Here is a 14,290-nt window from a genome sequence, read left to right on the forward strand (position 1 = left end):
AAATCAAACAAAAAAGAGAGACTATACAAAAATTGATATCAAATATGTATTATTCATAATCATTAATTGTCATATATATGTTAATCATATTAGGTAATTCCGTAACTTTTATTTAAGGAAAGAAAAATATTATTTTGTACACTATTAATTAATTTGATAGTTAGTTTAATATAAATAATAGCATATGTTTATATGAACCAATTTATTTTTCTAAGAATTCTAAGAATCATCCTCGTGATGACACGTGGCTACGAAAATATGTCGTAATACTACAGAATTAATATATAGGGGATATCATTACCAACAGAATTACTAGGAATTAAAGTTTGGTAACTAATTAAATGAAGAGCAATTCAGAATTAATGTTATTTGGGCTTTTATGCTTCATGTTTTGGGTTAGGCCCGGTAAAGCATTTCATGTCTTGGAAATAAATATTTTTTCTTTTCGACAAAGTTAATATATTAACAGTAAAAAGAGTTGACAAGGTAGTATAAGGTAATAGATACATTCTTGGAAATAAATAGTTACAAATAGAAATCGTTATATAAAATTTGAAATAATTATAGCATGCTTGTTAAAATTTGAAAGTCAAATAAAATAGTCAATTTTCGGTTTACATGTAGAAGAAAAAAAATCCAAGAAACATATAATTTTCAAATTTTTGGAAAAGGTATTAAATAGTTAGAAAGAAAGCATGAACGTGGACAGGAAACTTTGTAACGTTGTAATGTCTGTGGCTGTTCAAGAATCAATGAACAAATTGCCAATCTTGTTGTCTTCTCAATCACTTTAAATTTTTAATTTTCTCCAACATTATAAATTAATAATTAAATATAAATTATATATCGAGAAAGAAAGAAAAAAGTAAAGTAAAGTAAGCCGCCTCGCCTCATCTTCAACGTCTCACCTCGTTGGCTCTCTCTCTATGGGAAGAAGCCCGATTTAGGGTTTCGTTCGATTTATATATCGATTTGACCATCGCCGCCAACCTCTAGACTCTTCTGGTAAGTCCCATCCTCTCCGTCTCTGCGTTTTCTCGTTCCATTGTCGTTGATTCATCATGTCTGATCTAGAAAAAAAGTTGGAAGCTTTTCTGTGAAGTAACAAGCTTTTAGGATCTTCATAGACTTCTTTCGTGCTTCTGCTCACACGTGTCGATGAAAGAACAAACCTTTATTCCAAGTTGGATCTGTTTGCAGGTTTAAAGACAGTTCTTTTACTTGTGCTTTGTTTAGAGTATTATGCCTAAAGAGAGGAAAGACCGATCTGTATCTCATGAAAGGTTAAGATCATCGCCTTTGTATTGTGAGTCAAGTCGTGCTCTGAAGCCAAGTGAGAAGCAAGTTAAGGAATGGGAAGAAGCTCGATGTCCTGTCTGTATGGAACATCCTCACAATGGCATCCTTCTCATTTGCTCTTCCTTTGATAAAGGTTGCCGTCCTTACATGTGTGACACTAGCCACCGTCACTCAAACTGCTTCGATCAGTACCGCAAAGCTCCTAAACAGACACCGACTGAGACTGATGGTGTAGCTTCGGCTTCCACCGATGTAAATTTGAGAGGAGAGGCTGCGTCTGGGGTAACAGTAGGAGCAGAAGAAGCAGAGGGAGACCAAGAAAAGGTCAAACCGAAGCTGACTTGTCCGCTATGCCGTGGACATATAAAGGAATGGGTGGCTGTGGAAGATGCTCGAGGCTTCATGAACGCGAAACATAGAAGCTGTTCTTCCGAGAGTTGTGAGTTCAGTGGAACTTACTCTGATCTGAGAAAGCACGCGAGGCTCCAGCATCCAGGAGTAAGGCCATCGGAAGCTGATCCAGAGAGACAGAGAAGCTGGAGGAGGCTAGAGAGGCAGAGAGACTTGGGTGATTTGCTTAGCACACTCCAATCTTCTTTCGGAGGTGAAGAGAGAAGCAGCAGCAGCAGCAGCAACGATGATGGGATTCTGTCTTTTGATGATGGTGGTTGGCTTACAGTGTTCTTCCTCATCCGTGTGTTTAGACCAGAATCGAGTGGTGGATCAAGGAGTAGTAGCTGGTCAGGGACGTCTAGAGCTAGGTCGCATATAGGTGTGAGCAGAAGAAGATCTTCAAGGCTCTGGGGTGAGAGCTACGAAGGTGATACGGGAGCATCATCTAGAGACGAAGAGAATAATCAGTCTTCTGATGAACAAGAGTCAAGACGTCGTGTCCGAAGAAGAGCTTTCATCGCTGATGATGATGAAGAAGAAGAACCTTGACTGGCTCTTTGGTGTTTATGCAAAGAAAATGGTGGAAACTTTGTTGTAATAATGAAAACCTATTCTGTAAAATTTTGAAAAAGCTTTTTTTAATTGAGAAACAAAATGTTCAATAATAATTTTTACCATTTTTAGTTACAACATTGCAAATGAACATGTTTAAGCAGAAGTAGCTGGTTCTGAAGCTGCTGTTTCAGCTGCGGCAGCTCTCTTCTTGGCAAAGTACTCATCAGCACGTGCAAGGTTCTTAGCAACTGAAGGCTTCACCCATTTCTTTCTGCCGGGCAACACAGTGAGTGTACAACCTGAAGCTTTAAGCTTCTCTTTTGCTGATGTTGAGAAGGCACGAGCTTTGAAAGTGAGTTTCACGCTTAGTTCTCCAGTACCCAGAATCTAAATTTCAAGAAGAATGCAAGTAAGATTTAACAAGGAGCAAAAAGCAGTATCTTTGAATTTTGTTTCTCTTAAGTTACACTAACCTTTAGAGGGAGTTTCCTTTCCCTCCCAGAAGGATTGATCAAACCCTTCTGCTTCAGTGTCTCTAGTGACACTTCATCTCCATCTTCAAACCCAGCTGTTTCGATGTCTTTGAGATTCACCGGTACGTACTTGGGTAATCCTGAACGCATACCTATTCAAATAACACGATTGCTGCATCAGAAAACTAAAATAAAACCACAAAACCTCTCTATACTCTTAACAACGAAGCCACAACACATGTAACTAAAACACCACCAAGACTCTGTGTGAGACATTTCACCGAACACTTAGACTACACAAAGTTTGATACTTTTAAGATTGCAAACAAAGTAAAAACAAGTAATTGTACCTCCAGCGATTCCTCTAAGTTTGGGAAGACGGCGATAAAGAGCAGTTTGTCCACCTTCAAAACCTCTCATGATTCCAGGACCAGACCGTGACTTCTGCCCTCTCATACCGAAACCACAACTAGCTCCCTGTCCTGCAGAGATACCTCTACCTTTCCTCTTCGCCCTCTTCCTCGAACCAGGTTGTGGTCCCAGATTATCCAGGCGGAACCTCTCTGAACCTACTACTGCCTCCGGAGAAGAAGAAGACGACGACGTTTGGTTGAACACAACAAGGGGTCTCGCTTGTTGCTTTCCCGTTTGACGCTTGAGGTGGAGTTTCAGAGAAAGAATCTGACATGGGTTTGATCCTAAGACGCTTAGATTTCCCTTAAATGAAGTGAAAGGGAAGTAGGGACGGTGACATTGGCGGGAGATGAGAGGATTTGTTGAGACTGAGAGTGGAACAGCCATGGAGGAGAGCACACACCAGATGAAAAGCTTGGGAAGATAAGGTTGACAGACGATGAAATAGATATGGTATCGTGAGATATTCAATGCTAAATTGTATATTGGGCCTTTGTGGGCCATTTTGAGTTTTTGAGTTTAATTTCATTTTCGTCATTCTGCTGCTATTCAAGATTGGTTATATTCTTTTTTTTTTTTTAATAATGTCAAGACTTTTGTTACTATTTTCAATTTTCAACTGAAGTTACAAGCAAACTAATAATAGATTGAAAAAAGAGAAAAAGACAAAAATAGCACTAAATCAAGTTTATGTTCTCAAACTAGCACTCAAGGTCAAAAGTCACAAAAATAGCACTTAATGTTTTATCAAAAGTCACAAACTTAGGGTTTAGAGTTAAAGGGTGGGGTTTAGGATTTAGGGTTTAGAGTTTAGGGTTTAGGGTTTAGGGTTTAGGGTTTAGATTTTAGGGTTTAGGGTTAATGGTTTAGGGTTTAGAGTTTAGGGTTTAGAGTTTAGGGTTTAGAGTTTAGGGTTTAGAGTTTAGAAGTGAGGTTTTGGGGATAAGATTTCAAATTTTGAAAAATAAAAAAATTAAAATTTTCAAATGATAAATTTAGAAATGTGCTATTTTGGTCATTTTAGTTTTTGAGTGTTATCTTTGTGATATAAACTTAAAAATGTGTTATTTTGGAGATTTGCCCAAGAAAAAAAAGACAATAACAGAAGAAAAAAAAGGAAAATACAATGGCCAAATACCTAAAAATCAACAACTAAGGACAAGTATAAACGAACATGACCAAAAAGAAAAGGATAAAAGACCTTCAATAAACCAATGAGCACATAGATATCGGTTCGTCCAAAGTCAATTTTCATATAATGTTTTACTTGCAAGCATCAATCTTCCATAACAAAAACCATTCTCTAGGCTAGAAGATTTACCACTGAATATCTCCGCTTAAAAAATTATGGGAAGTCGCTAAAATGAAGCTTCACAAAAGCATTTGACCACGCTCTTATCTGGTACGAACCGTACACGATCATGACTGGCATTCTTCATGGAACCAACATGCCAGCTATGAAAGGTCAATATGGCCAAGGAGGATTGCGACATCAAATGAGCAAATGGAGATGCTCCATTCAACAAAGACTGTGTAAGGAGCATTTGAGTCTACCCAGAATCAGTGGCGGAGCCAATGTATTGGCAAGTGGGTCAATTGACCGAGGTGGATTTTATTTATTTATTTTAAAGGTACTTGTATAATTCTTTAAAATCTAGATAATTTTAGCTTATTTAGCTAAATGACCCCTATAATATATTGTTAATTTCGAAATTGACCCTCCTAAAAAAATTTCCTAGCTCCGGCACTGCCTAGAATGTCATTGATCCCGGTTGGTCGACCAGAAGGTCAAGTTATAGTTCACCATTTGATTTAATTAAGTTGTATTCTTCATTTGGATATTTGTTCTTTTTTCTTAGATTTTTTAATCTCAGCAAATTTCTTTGTTTTCTATAATACGTAAATTCTATTAAAAAACATATAAGCTACAAAATAAAACAAACTATTTTGATTAAAATTTGTTTGTTTATGAAAGTGGTTTTTGCTTGTTCTTTAAAAAACGATTGCTGGTGCATAATATACATCAATCAAAACTCAACCTACTTAAGTGTGCCATATCAAAAAGCAGTTGTTTAGATAAATTAGGCATTTTAGCCATTTTGTATGATCATTCATTCCACCATCCCTTTGATCTATGGTGCTAGTGGCATACTTATCTAAGGTTATCCAATTAACCATCTTAAGCGTGCGTTTATTGGGACAGAATGCTATCATTGGTTAATTCCTCAAATTCTTTTAGCTTTACAGCTTAGCGCTCGAGGTTTGGCTCAGAATTCTGTATTAAACAATTTAATACCTCTTGTAAAACATAATAATGTCAACATATGTATTTATTTGACACATTCTACAACATCTATTTAGGATAATAATTAATTTATAACTATTTATCACCAATGCCCAACCGATTAATTCATACCATGTTAATTTCCCAGTTAGTATTTTTTTTTAACTTATACACATTTCATTTGTTTTAAATTTTAATTTTGCTGTGTTCAGTTCAGAATATAGAGATATTTTAACCAATTTAATTATTGATTTTGTATTTTACAGGTTAGGTCCAAGGCACCCATGCATCAACAACATATGAAATGTATTACAATATCATATTTTATTAATAATATACATACAGTCAAAAGTTCAATAACCCCAAACTATAACAATCATATATTTTACATAATCGCATGCATACAAATTATATAAAGATTTAGTAGTTCGTACCACCATTAAGTTTAGCGAATCACTAATTTATACGAATTCCTTTCTCCACGACAAGAAGAGAGCAATATGTATTGTGTAAACACCTGCATTTATTTGAAATAATGGTCGTTACTTTAATTTTTTCTTACATTACTAAGTTGTTTGATTAAATAGACAATCATTTGAAATAAAAATAATTGAATCCCTAATAATCTTTACTTACTTTTTGAGACTTTGGTTTTGTTGATCGCTCATAACTAGTAAATTGACCTTTCGCTCTTGAATTATCTTGTGGATTGGCTCATTTGGGTCTCCGACATCAGTGAATGTGTCTGCTTTAATCTGTTGATTAATTGTGATGAGACTAACCTTTTCAACAAATGGTTGTGATGACCTGAACTTAAATATAAATATTTTTGCACAAGTGATTTCATTAAATGATCTGGTAAAGAGATTATACCCCATGATTTCCACATATCTTCTTGGCTTTCTCTAGTATACCCAGAGCAATCTTCATATTCTTTTGTTGAGCTAGTCTTATGAATTCTCCACCTCCAAAACATACAAGAACACATATAAGACAAAGGAAAAAACGTATATGTTTTTTTAAAGGAAGAATAATCGTTGATGAACGACTTAACTGGGTGAAAACGGATAGAAAAGTTGAGCAAAGGCCACTGATGAAGATAGTGAGATAGGAGTAACAGAACTTTGTGGCTGTTTTGCAAAGATCAGAAGTTTATTGCTATCACTAATAGCTTTAAGATTTTGAAGAACCCAAACGAGTACATCATAACTTGAGTTGCTTTCGTCAATAACCACCATAACATTCTTCATCTTCTTCAAGTTTGTGTTACAATTAAAATCCCTTCCCAATGTGTTTATTTATAATGTGTTTGGACGTGGAACAAGACAACAAGTCTTAAAAAGTAATTAGACGATCTGGTAACTGAAAGGCCTCGTTCACCAACTAGAATCTTTTTTCCTTTTCATTTATAAGAAAAATACACTTCAGTAACAATGAATTATAGAGCGACCGAATAAATATGATTTCATTCTTTTTTTTTTTTTTTTTTTGACAGCAAGAACATTTACAGACTCATATAGACTCCGTAAACCATAGTGGCAACTCTGCATCCATGTGTATGACGAACGACGGTTGTATCCGAGCACTGCGTGCCAAACGATCCGCCATTTTATTGTCCGTCCTCGAAACATGAACAATTTCTGAGTTGATGAAGCTTCTTCTCAAAAGCTTGATATCCTCCAGGTAACTTCCAAATGCTGGCCATTCCTCTGGTTCTGAAACCATCTTCACCAGTTGAGAACAATCCGTTGCAAATGTGACCTGATATTGTCTTAAGTTTTTCATACATTCCATTGCCCAAGTCAATGCCTCTATCTCCGCATGAAGAGGTGATAAACTTGCCCTTACATTCCTTGCCCCTAACAAACCCTCAAACCCTGGAAGGGTACTGAGCCAACCTTGTCCTGAAAAAACATCTTTATCTTTCCAAGACCCATCCGTGAAACACCATCTTCCTGTGGTCACTAAGGGCAATCTAAGCTGTACTTCAGGTACGACCCTTGGATTATTGATATTTTGTGCCTCAGCCCAAAGTCTTGACTCCAATTCTGCTAAGTTTAGCGTCTCTCTCGGTTCAATATCAATATTACTGAAAACTTTATTATTCCGGCCCTTCCAAATATACCATAGTATCCATGCAAACTGATGATCCTCCATTTTTGGGTTAACTCTCCAAAATAAATGATCCATATTAGTAAAAAGAGAACCAGTTGGAAAAAAATTTGGATTTGATGGAATCTTAGATAGTGCCCACACTTGCCGTGCCGGAGGACACTCAAAGAAGACATGATTTATTGATTCCTCTGCGTCTCCACACCGTGCACAAACTGTATCTCCTTGTATTCCTCTAGATTTTAGATTCTTTGTCACTGCTATACAACCTGTCACCAACTGCCATAGAAAATGCCGTAGTTTTGGAGGACACTTCACTTTCCAACAAAATGCCTTGAGTATATCCACATTGGGACCATAACAATCTGGTGGTTTTTCCTTGTCAGGATAGATCCTTTCTACTTGATACCCTGATTGTACCGAATATTTCCCATTATTAGTGAAATGCCAACCATTCCTATCTTCCATCTGATTTCTACTCAGAGGAATACTTTCAATCAACTTTGCATCGTTAGGCTCCACCAAAGTCCTAAGTGCCTGTAAATTCCAAGTGCGGGAATCCTGATGAATAAGGGAATCCACTGTAAGGTCCGAATAACTGTGATGAGAATTTTTGTTAGCTGGTCTCGGGCGAGTGGATGGGATCCAAGGATCATTCCATACTGAGATAGATGATCCTGTACCCACCCTTTTAATTAGTCCTTTACAAACCAGAGATCTAGCAGAGGTGATACTCCTCCAGCCATACGACGGGGAATATGAGCGAATCGGATCCAGGGGTGAAGCATTCCTGTAATACCGTCCTTTGAAAACTCGAGAGAAAATAGAATTTGGCTTCTCGATCAGCCTCCACAATTGCTTTCCAAGCATTGCCGTATTAAAATCATTCAGATCCTTGAACCCTAACCCACCATTATCCTTATGTTCACACAATTTATCCCATGATTTCCAATGCATACCTCGTGTGCTTCCTCCTGGACTCCACCAAAACTGGGCTACCGCACTCGTTAGTTTCTTCACTGTAGCTTTCGGTAACCGATACACGGACATCACATGGTTTGGTAGCGCAGTTATCACAGACTTAATAATCACCTCTTTTCCCCCTTTAGTGAAAAATCTAAAGGTCCAACCATTCACCCTATTATTCAGACGATCTTGTACAAAACCAAACACTTGAACCTTGGATCCTCCTAAACTTTCCGGCAGACCTAAATAAGAACCCATTCCTCCTAAATTCTGAATTCCCAATATATCTCGCAATTCCTGACGGCTTGATTCCTCAATCTTATGTCCAAATTGAATTGAGGATTTTTGAAAATTAATTTGTTGTCCTGATACAGCCTCATAATCCTTTAGTATCCTAAGAATAGTGTGGCACTCTTCTTTGTTTGCCTTGCAAAAGAACAAACTATCATCTGCAAATAGCAAGTGAGAGATAGCTGGACACGCTCTGGCTACCTTCATACCGGTCAATTGTTTCATCCGCTCTGCTTTTTTTATATTCATAATTAGAGCCTCTGTACACATAATAAATAAATAAGGAGATAATGGATCCCCCTGCCGTAGTCCCCGCTGAGGTATAATGAGACCTCGTGGCTGCCCATTGAGTAAAACTCTATATTGAACTGAAGATATACACTCTCGCATTAATTTAACCCAATGCGGATCAAATCCCATTTTATTAAGTAAGGCCTCTATAAAATTCCACTCTATCCGATCATATGCCTTACTCATATCCGTTTTAATTGCCATAAACTTATTTTGACAAGATTTGTTGGTTCGCAAACCATGGAACATTTCCTGCGCAATGAGAATATTATCCGATATTAACCTTCCTGCCACAAAAGCCGATTGCGTCTCCGAAATTAGATGGGGAAGACAAATTTTCAATCTTTGACATAAAACTTTCGAAATGATCTTGTAACCAACGTTACATAGGCTTATCGGTCTTAGTTCCGTCATCCTTGTAGGTCTCTCTATTTTTGGGATCATGCAAATGTTTGTTATGTTTAACCGTGAATCCATATCTCCTGTGACCAAAAAATTATTGACCAACTCAACCACATCCTTCTTAACGACATTCCAGGAGTGTTGGAAAAAGAGGGCCGTCATTCCATCTGGGCCAGGCGCTTTCTCCGGATGCATCATAAATAGTGCTTGTCGAACTTCTTCCTCCGTAGCTCTTCGCAGTAACAATTGATTCATCTGGGGGGAAATTGATGGACCTATTTCCTCCAAAAAACTATCAAACTCCCTTGGGTTAGTTGAACTAAACAAACCAGCAAAGTAATCCACTGCCACTTTCTCAATACCGTTCTCTTCTGTAATCCAATTACCCGCTTCATCATGGAGACCCACTATTTTGTTTCGGATCCGACGTTGCTTTGTCAAAGCATGATAAAACTTAGTATTTAGGTCCCCAGATGAATACCACATATTTCTACTCTTCTGGTGCCAATATTCCTCTTCATCCTTATATGCCTCTTGTAATTTCCTGGAAATCTCAATAATTTCCTCTTGTGACCTATTATTATCTGTTTGTACTTCTTCCAGCGCGTTTATATGATTTCATTCAAAGACATTAATATATTATAACTATTAATTTATGAAATACTATCACCACTGATTTATTCATAGTTAAATGTTTTGAGTCGACCGGGGTTGGTAGCTGCCGGATACATGCCATTAATGACATAATAACACTAATTATTTTTGTCTAAATTATAAAGAAAATCAAAATAAAATATTATTAGAATTGGAGAAAAACAAAATAAGCCGCTATCGATACAATTAGTATACACGTAGGCCTGGGCGCTGGTCGGCTTGATAATTTTGCTATACCCGGTACTTGGCTTGTCCCGAGCAAGTATCATAAATACTTGATTATATCGCGTACCTGTTAACCAAATACTTGCTTAATATTTGAATACTTATATATACTTGATTATTACTTGGTTTGCCTTATTACTTGTTTGTTTATGTATATAATCTTAAAAATTAAATAAAATAACATTTTCAAAAATATATGCTAAGATTGTTTTTAGCAAAAAAAATAAAATAATATATCTATATACACATTCATTGAAAATTATATATGATCTTTAATATTATAATCAACACAATAATTTTTTGAAGTATTTTGTTCAATATTACTTTGATATTAAAAACATACTAGGTGATTTTCCCGTGCTTATGCACGGGTATAAATATTTCTAAAGTAAATATACTATAATAATTGATTGCTATTTATTTTTTTAATTTATAATTTATATGCATCATTTATATTAATAATATTATATTACTTTAATTATACATATGATTTTATATATGTTATATCTAATCAATTTTGTTGTTTTTTTATAGTCGATTAAGTTGTCATTTGGGTAAATTGGATTGCATCTCTGACTTCATTTGGGTAAATTGGAAACTAAATAAAAATAAATAACTGTATTTGAAATATAATATTTTAATTCATTAAGGGTATCAATGTAATCAACCATCGTGAGAGTTAACGTGAGAGCGACACATAGGAAATTGATTTCTCAAATAATATTATAGAGATTTGTAATTTATATAAATAATATTTTTCTCAAATAATCATTAATAAGCCACTAACAAATTCTTAATTTTTTTTGTCATCAACACATAAACTCAACGAAGACTCTACAAACCAACTCGATAATTTTACATCCATGTGAACGACGAATGACGATTTCTTCCGAGCACTGTGTGTCCACCCTTGTATACTACGTTCTTGGAGTATGATTAAAGCTTTCTCTCAGAATTCGTATATCTTCCAAATAGCTTGCGTATGTTGGCCACTATGTAGGTTCAAAAATCATTTTAACCAATTGGAAATAATTTGTTGCAAACGTCATGTAAAATTGTCGTAGATTCCCTATATCCTCTAGTGCCCAAATGAAATCCTCCAATTCGACATGTAATGGTGAAATGTTAGCCCTCGTGTTTTCCGCCTCTATCAAACCATCAAAACCTTCAAAAATACTATACTATTCTTGTCCAGAAAAAATTTACTCATTTGTTAAAATCCTCATATCAAGTTTTTTTGTTTGGCAGCAATCTCCATATTTTTTATTAAACCTCATATCGAGATTAATATATGGAAAATGTGCAAATACACAGAATAATATATATATATATATATATATATATATATATATATATATATATATAATAATAATTCAAATAGCAAAATAATTTTTATTTGGTTGTTGTCAACGCAAGTTTTTTTTGTTCACCGTCAACGCAAGTTAATAATTGGTAAATTGAATAATGACAGAAACAAAAAAAAGAAAGAAAAGGTTCAGGTAGGTCCTACACTTACGAAAGAACCCAATCGAGGAACTACGCGTTAGCTGTTAAAGGGGCCTTTGGTTATAATTAAACTTAAGGCCCTATAATTAAGAAGATCACTTAAAAACTGGCAATATAATGGGCCTAGTAAAGTCTACTAGGACCTCGCTAAATCACAATTAGCCTGCATTTTCTTACCCCATTTTCCGTCACAAAACCAGGTTGAAAAAAAAAAAAGGTTGAAAACATATGACCCGTAATTTTACTTTCATAAAACAAATATAATATATCATCATATGATGTTTAACCCTAACTTTTACTCAATCACAAATTAGATAAAATAAAATATTAATCATCCCTTTAATACGAAAAGAATATCCAGATAAGCACTAGAGCATATATATAACTTGTACGCACGCAAAACTAAATAAATACGTACATATACACGCCAAACTAAAAATTAATCCAACGGCTGCGATCAATTGTTTGACTTCTAGATCCACTGTACATTCCATACTCCTCATCACATCAGATCATTTTATCATCTCAATTAAAACCCCCCCACTCAAATTGAGCGAAGCTCTTCCAAACAGTTTCAGAAAAATATCAGAAACAGAGACATGGAAACGGCGTCGTTTAATCCTTCTTCTCCGGCCAATCTCCCGTCGTTTCTCCTCCTCTTCGTCACGGTATACCTCGTCGGCTACTTCCTCATCTTCCGCTCGTGGAAATCATCGCATTTAGGCGCCAGCTGCTTAATGTCGCTGTTCCACGGCACCCCCGCCGTCGTACTAGCATCTCACGCTCTGCTAACAACCCCACGCGCCTTCGCATCTCCCAACACCGCCGTGGAATCCTCCGTCCTCGACTTCAGCATGGCGTACTTCACGATCGATTTCCTGCACTACCTCATCTTCCTCCCGAGCGATTTCCTCTTCATCCTCCACCACATCGCGACGCTCTACGTCTTCGCCACGTGCCGATTCGCCGTAGGTCACGGGGCTCACGCGCTCCTCCTACTCTTGGTCTTGGCGGAGGCGACGAGTGCGTGCCAGAACGTGTGGACGATCGCTGGGTACAGAAAGAACGACGTCGTGCTGGCGAGGAGGGTGAGGGAGCTTTTGTCTCCTCCTTTCTACTTGTTCTACACTGTGGTTCGTGGATTGGCGGGTCCGGTGGCTCTGTACGATATGGCGTCGTTTTACGGAAGCGGAGCGGCGGAGGGAGCGATCCCACGGTGGGCGTGGATATCGTGGCTTGTTGTGATTGGCTCCGCTATTGTGCTTAGTGTTTTGTGGGTTTTACGAAACTGGGTTGATTGGTTTAGGGAGAAAAACTCTGGCAAGAAATTTAAATGACTTCTATTTATTTTATCAACGTTTGGTTGATAGAACTCTAGATAGAACAGTGTTCATTATAAATTTATTTGATTGTATTTGTGTAATGTATATCAATGATGATAACATTGTTAAAAGCTTAGTGTTATTTCTGTTGTAAATTGCGGTTATTTGATTTGATTATTGTCTGAATTAAACTGCATATGTGAATCTTACGAAAATAAATGATTATTTTTTTCTTTTCCGAAAAGTATAAATTTATGTGTTAGTAGATGCTGATACATACATACTTTATATCATAATGTTTTATGAACATATCATAATGATTTTTCAACTCTTGAATTATTTTATGCCAGTTCTCAAAAAAAAAAACTCTTGAATTATTTTTCACCATCATATTTCTATAAGGAAAATGTAAGCCTCACATTGACTTTAATCCTGTTGGTGATTGGCCGACTCAAGGTACAACATGTAGAATCACAACTTAAGTCTTCCAAGTGACTTAGTCAATATATCAGCTCGTTGTTCATTGCCCGGAACATGCTCAACTTCAATTTGATCCTTCTCGACACACTCTCGTATGAAGTGGAATCTTCTATGTATATGTTTGCTACGTCCGTGAAAGACTGGATTTTTAGTCAAAGCAATCGCCGATTTATTATCCACTCGAATGGTTACTTGAACAATGTTTCGACCAACAACTTCACTTAGCAGCTCTTGAAGCCACACGGCCTGTTTGGCTGCTTCTGTCGCCGCCATGAACTCCGCTTCACACGAAGAAAGCGCAACGATCTCCTGCTTCTGTGAACACCAAGTTATAGGACTGTCGTCGAGATAGAATACATGACCATGTGTGCTCCTGCCATCGTCCTCGTCAACATTATGCGAGCTGTCACTATAGCCTGTTATCTCACGTTTTAATGATCTCGAATACTGAAGACCAAGAGAAGCCGTTCCTTGTAGGTACCTGAGCACCTGCTTCAAAGCCGCACCATGAGACTCCTTTGGTTCCTGCATGTATCGGCTAAGTATGCCAACACTATATGAGAGATCCGGACGAGTGTGCAGCAAGTATCGAAGACACCCTATGCTTCTCCGATATTCTCGCT

At 36.8% G+C, this 14,290-nt stretch overlaps 4 protein-coding genes across 5 annotated transcripts; 2 read left to right on the top strand and 2 right to left on the bottom strand.

Annotated features, from left to right (window-relative positions):
* Window positions 1-761: 761 nt before the first annotated feature.
* LOC106381997 lies at window positions 762-2,379 on the top strand. Of its 2 annotated transcripts, none has more exons than XM_013821946.3 (2): window positions 762-1,005; window positions 1,201-2,379. In XM_013821946.3, exon 2 carries the CDS (start codon window positions 1,243-1,245, stop codon window positions 2,239-2,241), a length of 999 nt encoding a protein of 332 aa, XP_013677400.2. In that variant the 5' UTR covers window positions 762-1,005; window positions 1,201-1,242; the 3' UTR covers window positions 2,242-2,379. The 2 variants fall into 2 exon arrangements, with proteins under 2 accessions (XP_013677400.2, XP_013677401.2); XM_013821947.3 differs by having other exon boundaries at window positions 771-1,005; window positions 1,237-2,379.
* LOC106381999 (50S ribosomal protein L15, chloroplastic-like) lies at window positions 2,314-3,613 on the bottom strand. Its single transcript, XM_013821948.3, has 3 exons — window positions 3,071-3,613; window positions 2,721-2,872; window positions 2,314-2,634 (listed from the first exon to the last, which is right to left on the bottom strand). Exons 1-3 carry the CDS (start codon window positions 3,519-3,521, stop codon window positions 2,401-2,403), a joined length of 837 nt encoding a protein of 278 aa, XP_013677402.2. The 5' UTR covers window positions 3,522-3,613; the 3' UTR covers window positions 2,314-2,400.
* A 2,112-nt stretch (window positions 3,614-5,725) lies between these two features.
* BNAC07G23140D lies at window positions 5,726-6,720 on the bottom strand. The gene is made up of 4 exons (XM_013819647.3): window positions 6,473-6,720; window positions 6,292-6,383; window positions 6,055-6,173; window positions 5,726-5,935 (listed from the first exon to the last, which is right to left on the bottom strand). The coding sequence occupies exons 1-4, from the start codon at window positions 6,666-6,668 to the stop codon at window positions 5,875-5,877; spliced, it is 468 nt and encodes a 155-aa protein (XP_013675101.1). The 5' UTR covers window positions 6,669-6,720; the 3' UTR covers window positions 5,726-5,874.
* A 5,701-nt stretch (window positions 6,721-12,421) lies between these two features.
* Window positions 12,422-13,351, top strand: BNAC07G23150D (TLC domain-containing protein At5g14285). The gene has a single exon (XM_013819646.3). The coding sequence runs from the start codon at window positions 12,465-12,467 to the stop codon at window positions 13,200-13,202; it is 738 nt and encodes a 245-aa protein (XP_013675100.1). The 5' UTR covers window positions 12,422-12,464; the 3' UTR covers window positions 13,203-13,351.
* Window positions 13,352-14,290: the final 939 nt, after the last annotated feature.

This window comes from Brassica napus, chromosome C7 (assembly GCF_020379485.1).
Source record: "Brassica napus cultivar Da-Ae chromosome C7, Da-Ae, whole genome shotgun sequence".
NCBI lineage: Eukaryota > Viridiplantae > Streptophyta > Magnoliopsida > Brassicales > Brassicaceae > Brassica > Brassica napus.

What these genes read in the sequence shown, in the direction of transcription:
- BNAC07G23150D (XM_013819646.3), top strand. Translation starts at nt 12,465, where the DNA reads ATGGAAACGGCGTCGTTTAATCCTTCTTCTCCGGCCAATCTCCCGTCG.
- LOC106381999 (XM_013821948.3), bottom strand. Translation starts at nt 3,521, where the DNA reads ATGGCTGTTCCACTCTCAGTCTCAACAAATCCTCTCATCTCCCGCCAA. An exon ending in ACTTAGAGGAATCGCTGGAG is followed by an intron (nt 2,873 to 3,070) that starts GTACAATTACTT and finishes TTATTTGAATAG; the next exon opens with GTATGCGTTCAGGATTACCC. An exon ending in AAAGGAAACTCCCTCTAAAG is followed by an intron (nt 2,635 to 2,720) that starts GTTAGTGTAACT and finishes CTTGAAATTTAG; the next exon opens with ATTCTGGGTACTGGAGAACT.
- LOC106381997 (XM_013821946.3), top strand. Translation starts at nt 1,243, where the DNA reads ATGCCTAAAGAGAGGAAAGACCGATCTGTATCTCATGAAAGGTTAAGA.
- BNAC07G23140D (XM_013819647.3), bottom strand. Translation starts at nt 6,668, where the DNA reads ATGAAGAATGTTATGGTGGTTATTGACGAAAGCAACTCAAGTTATGAT. An exon ending in TTTCTATCCGTTTTCACCCA is followed by an intron (nt 6,384 to 6,472) that starts GTTAAGTCGTTC and finishes TATGTTTTGGAG; the next exon opens with GTGGAGAATTCATAAGACTA. An exon ending in AGATATGTGGAAATCATGGG is followed by an intron (nt 6,174 to 6,291) that starts GTATAATCTCTT and finishes ATTAATCAACAG; the next exon opens with ATTAAAGCAGACACATTCAC.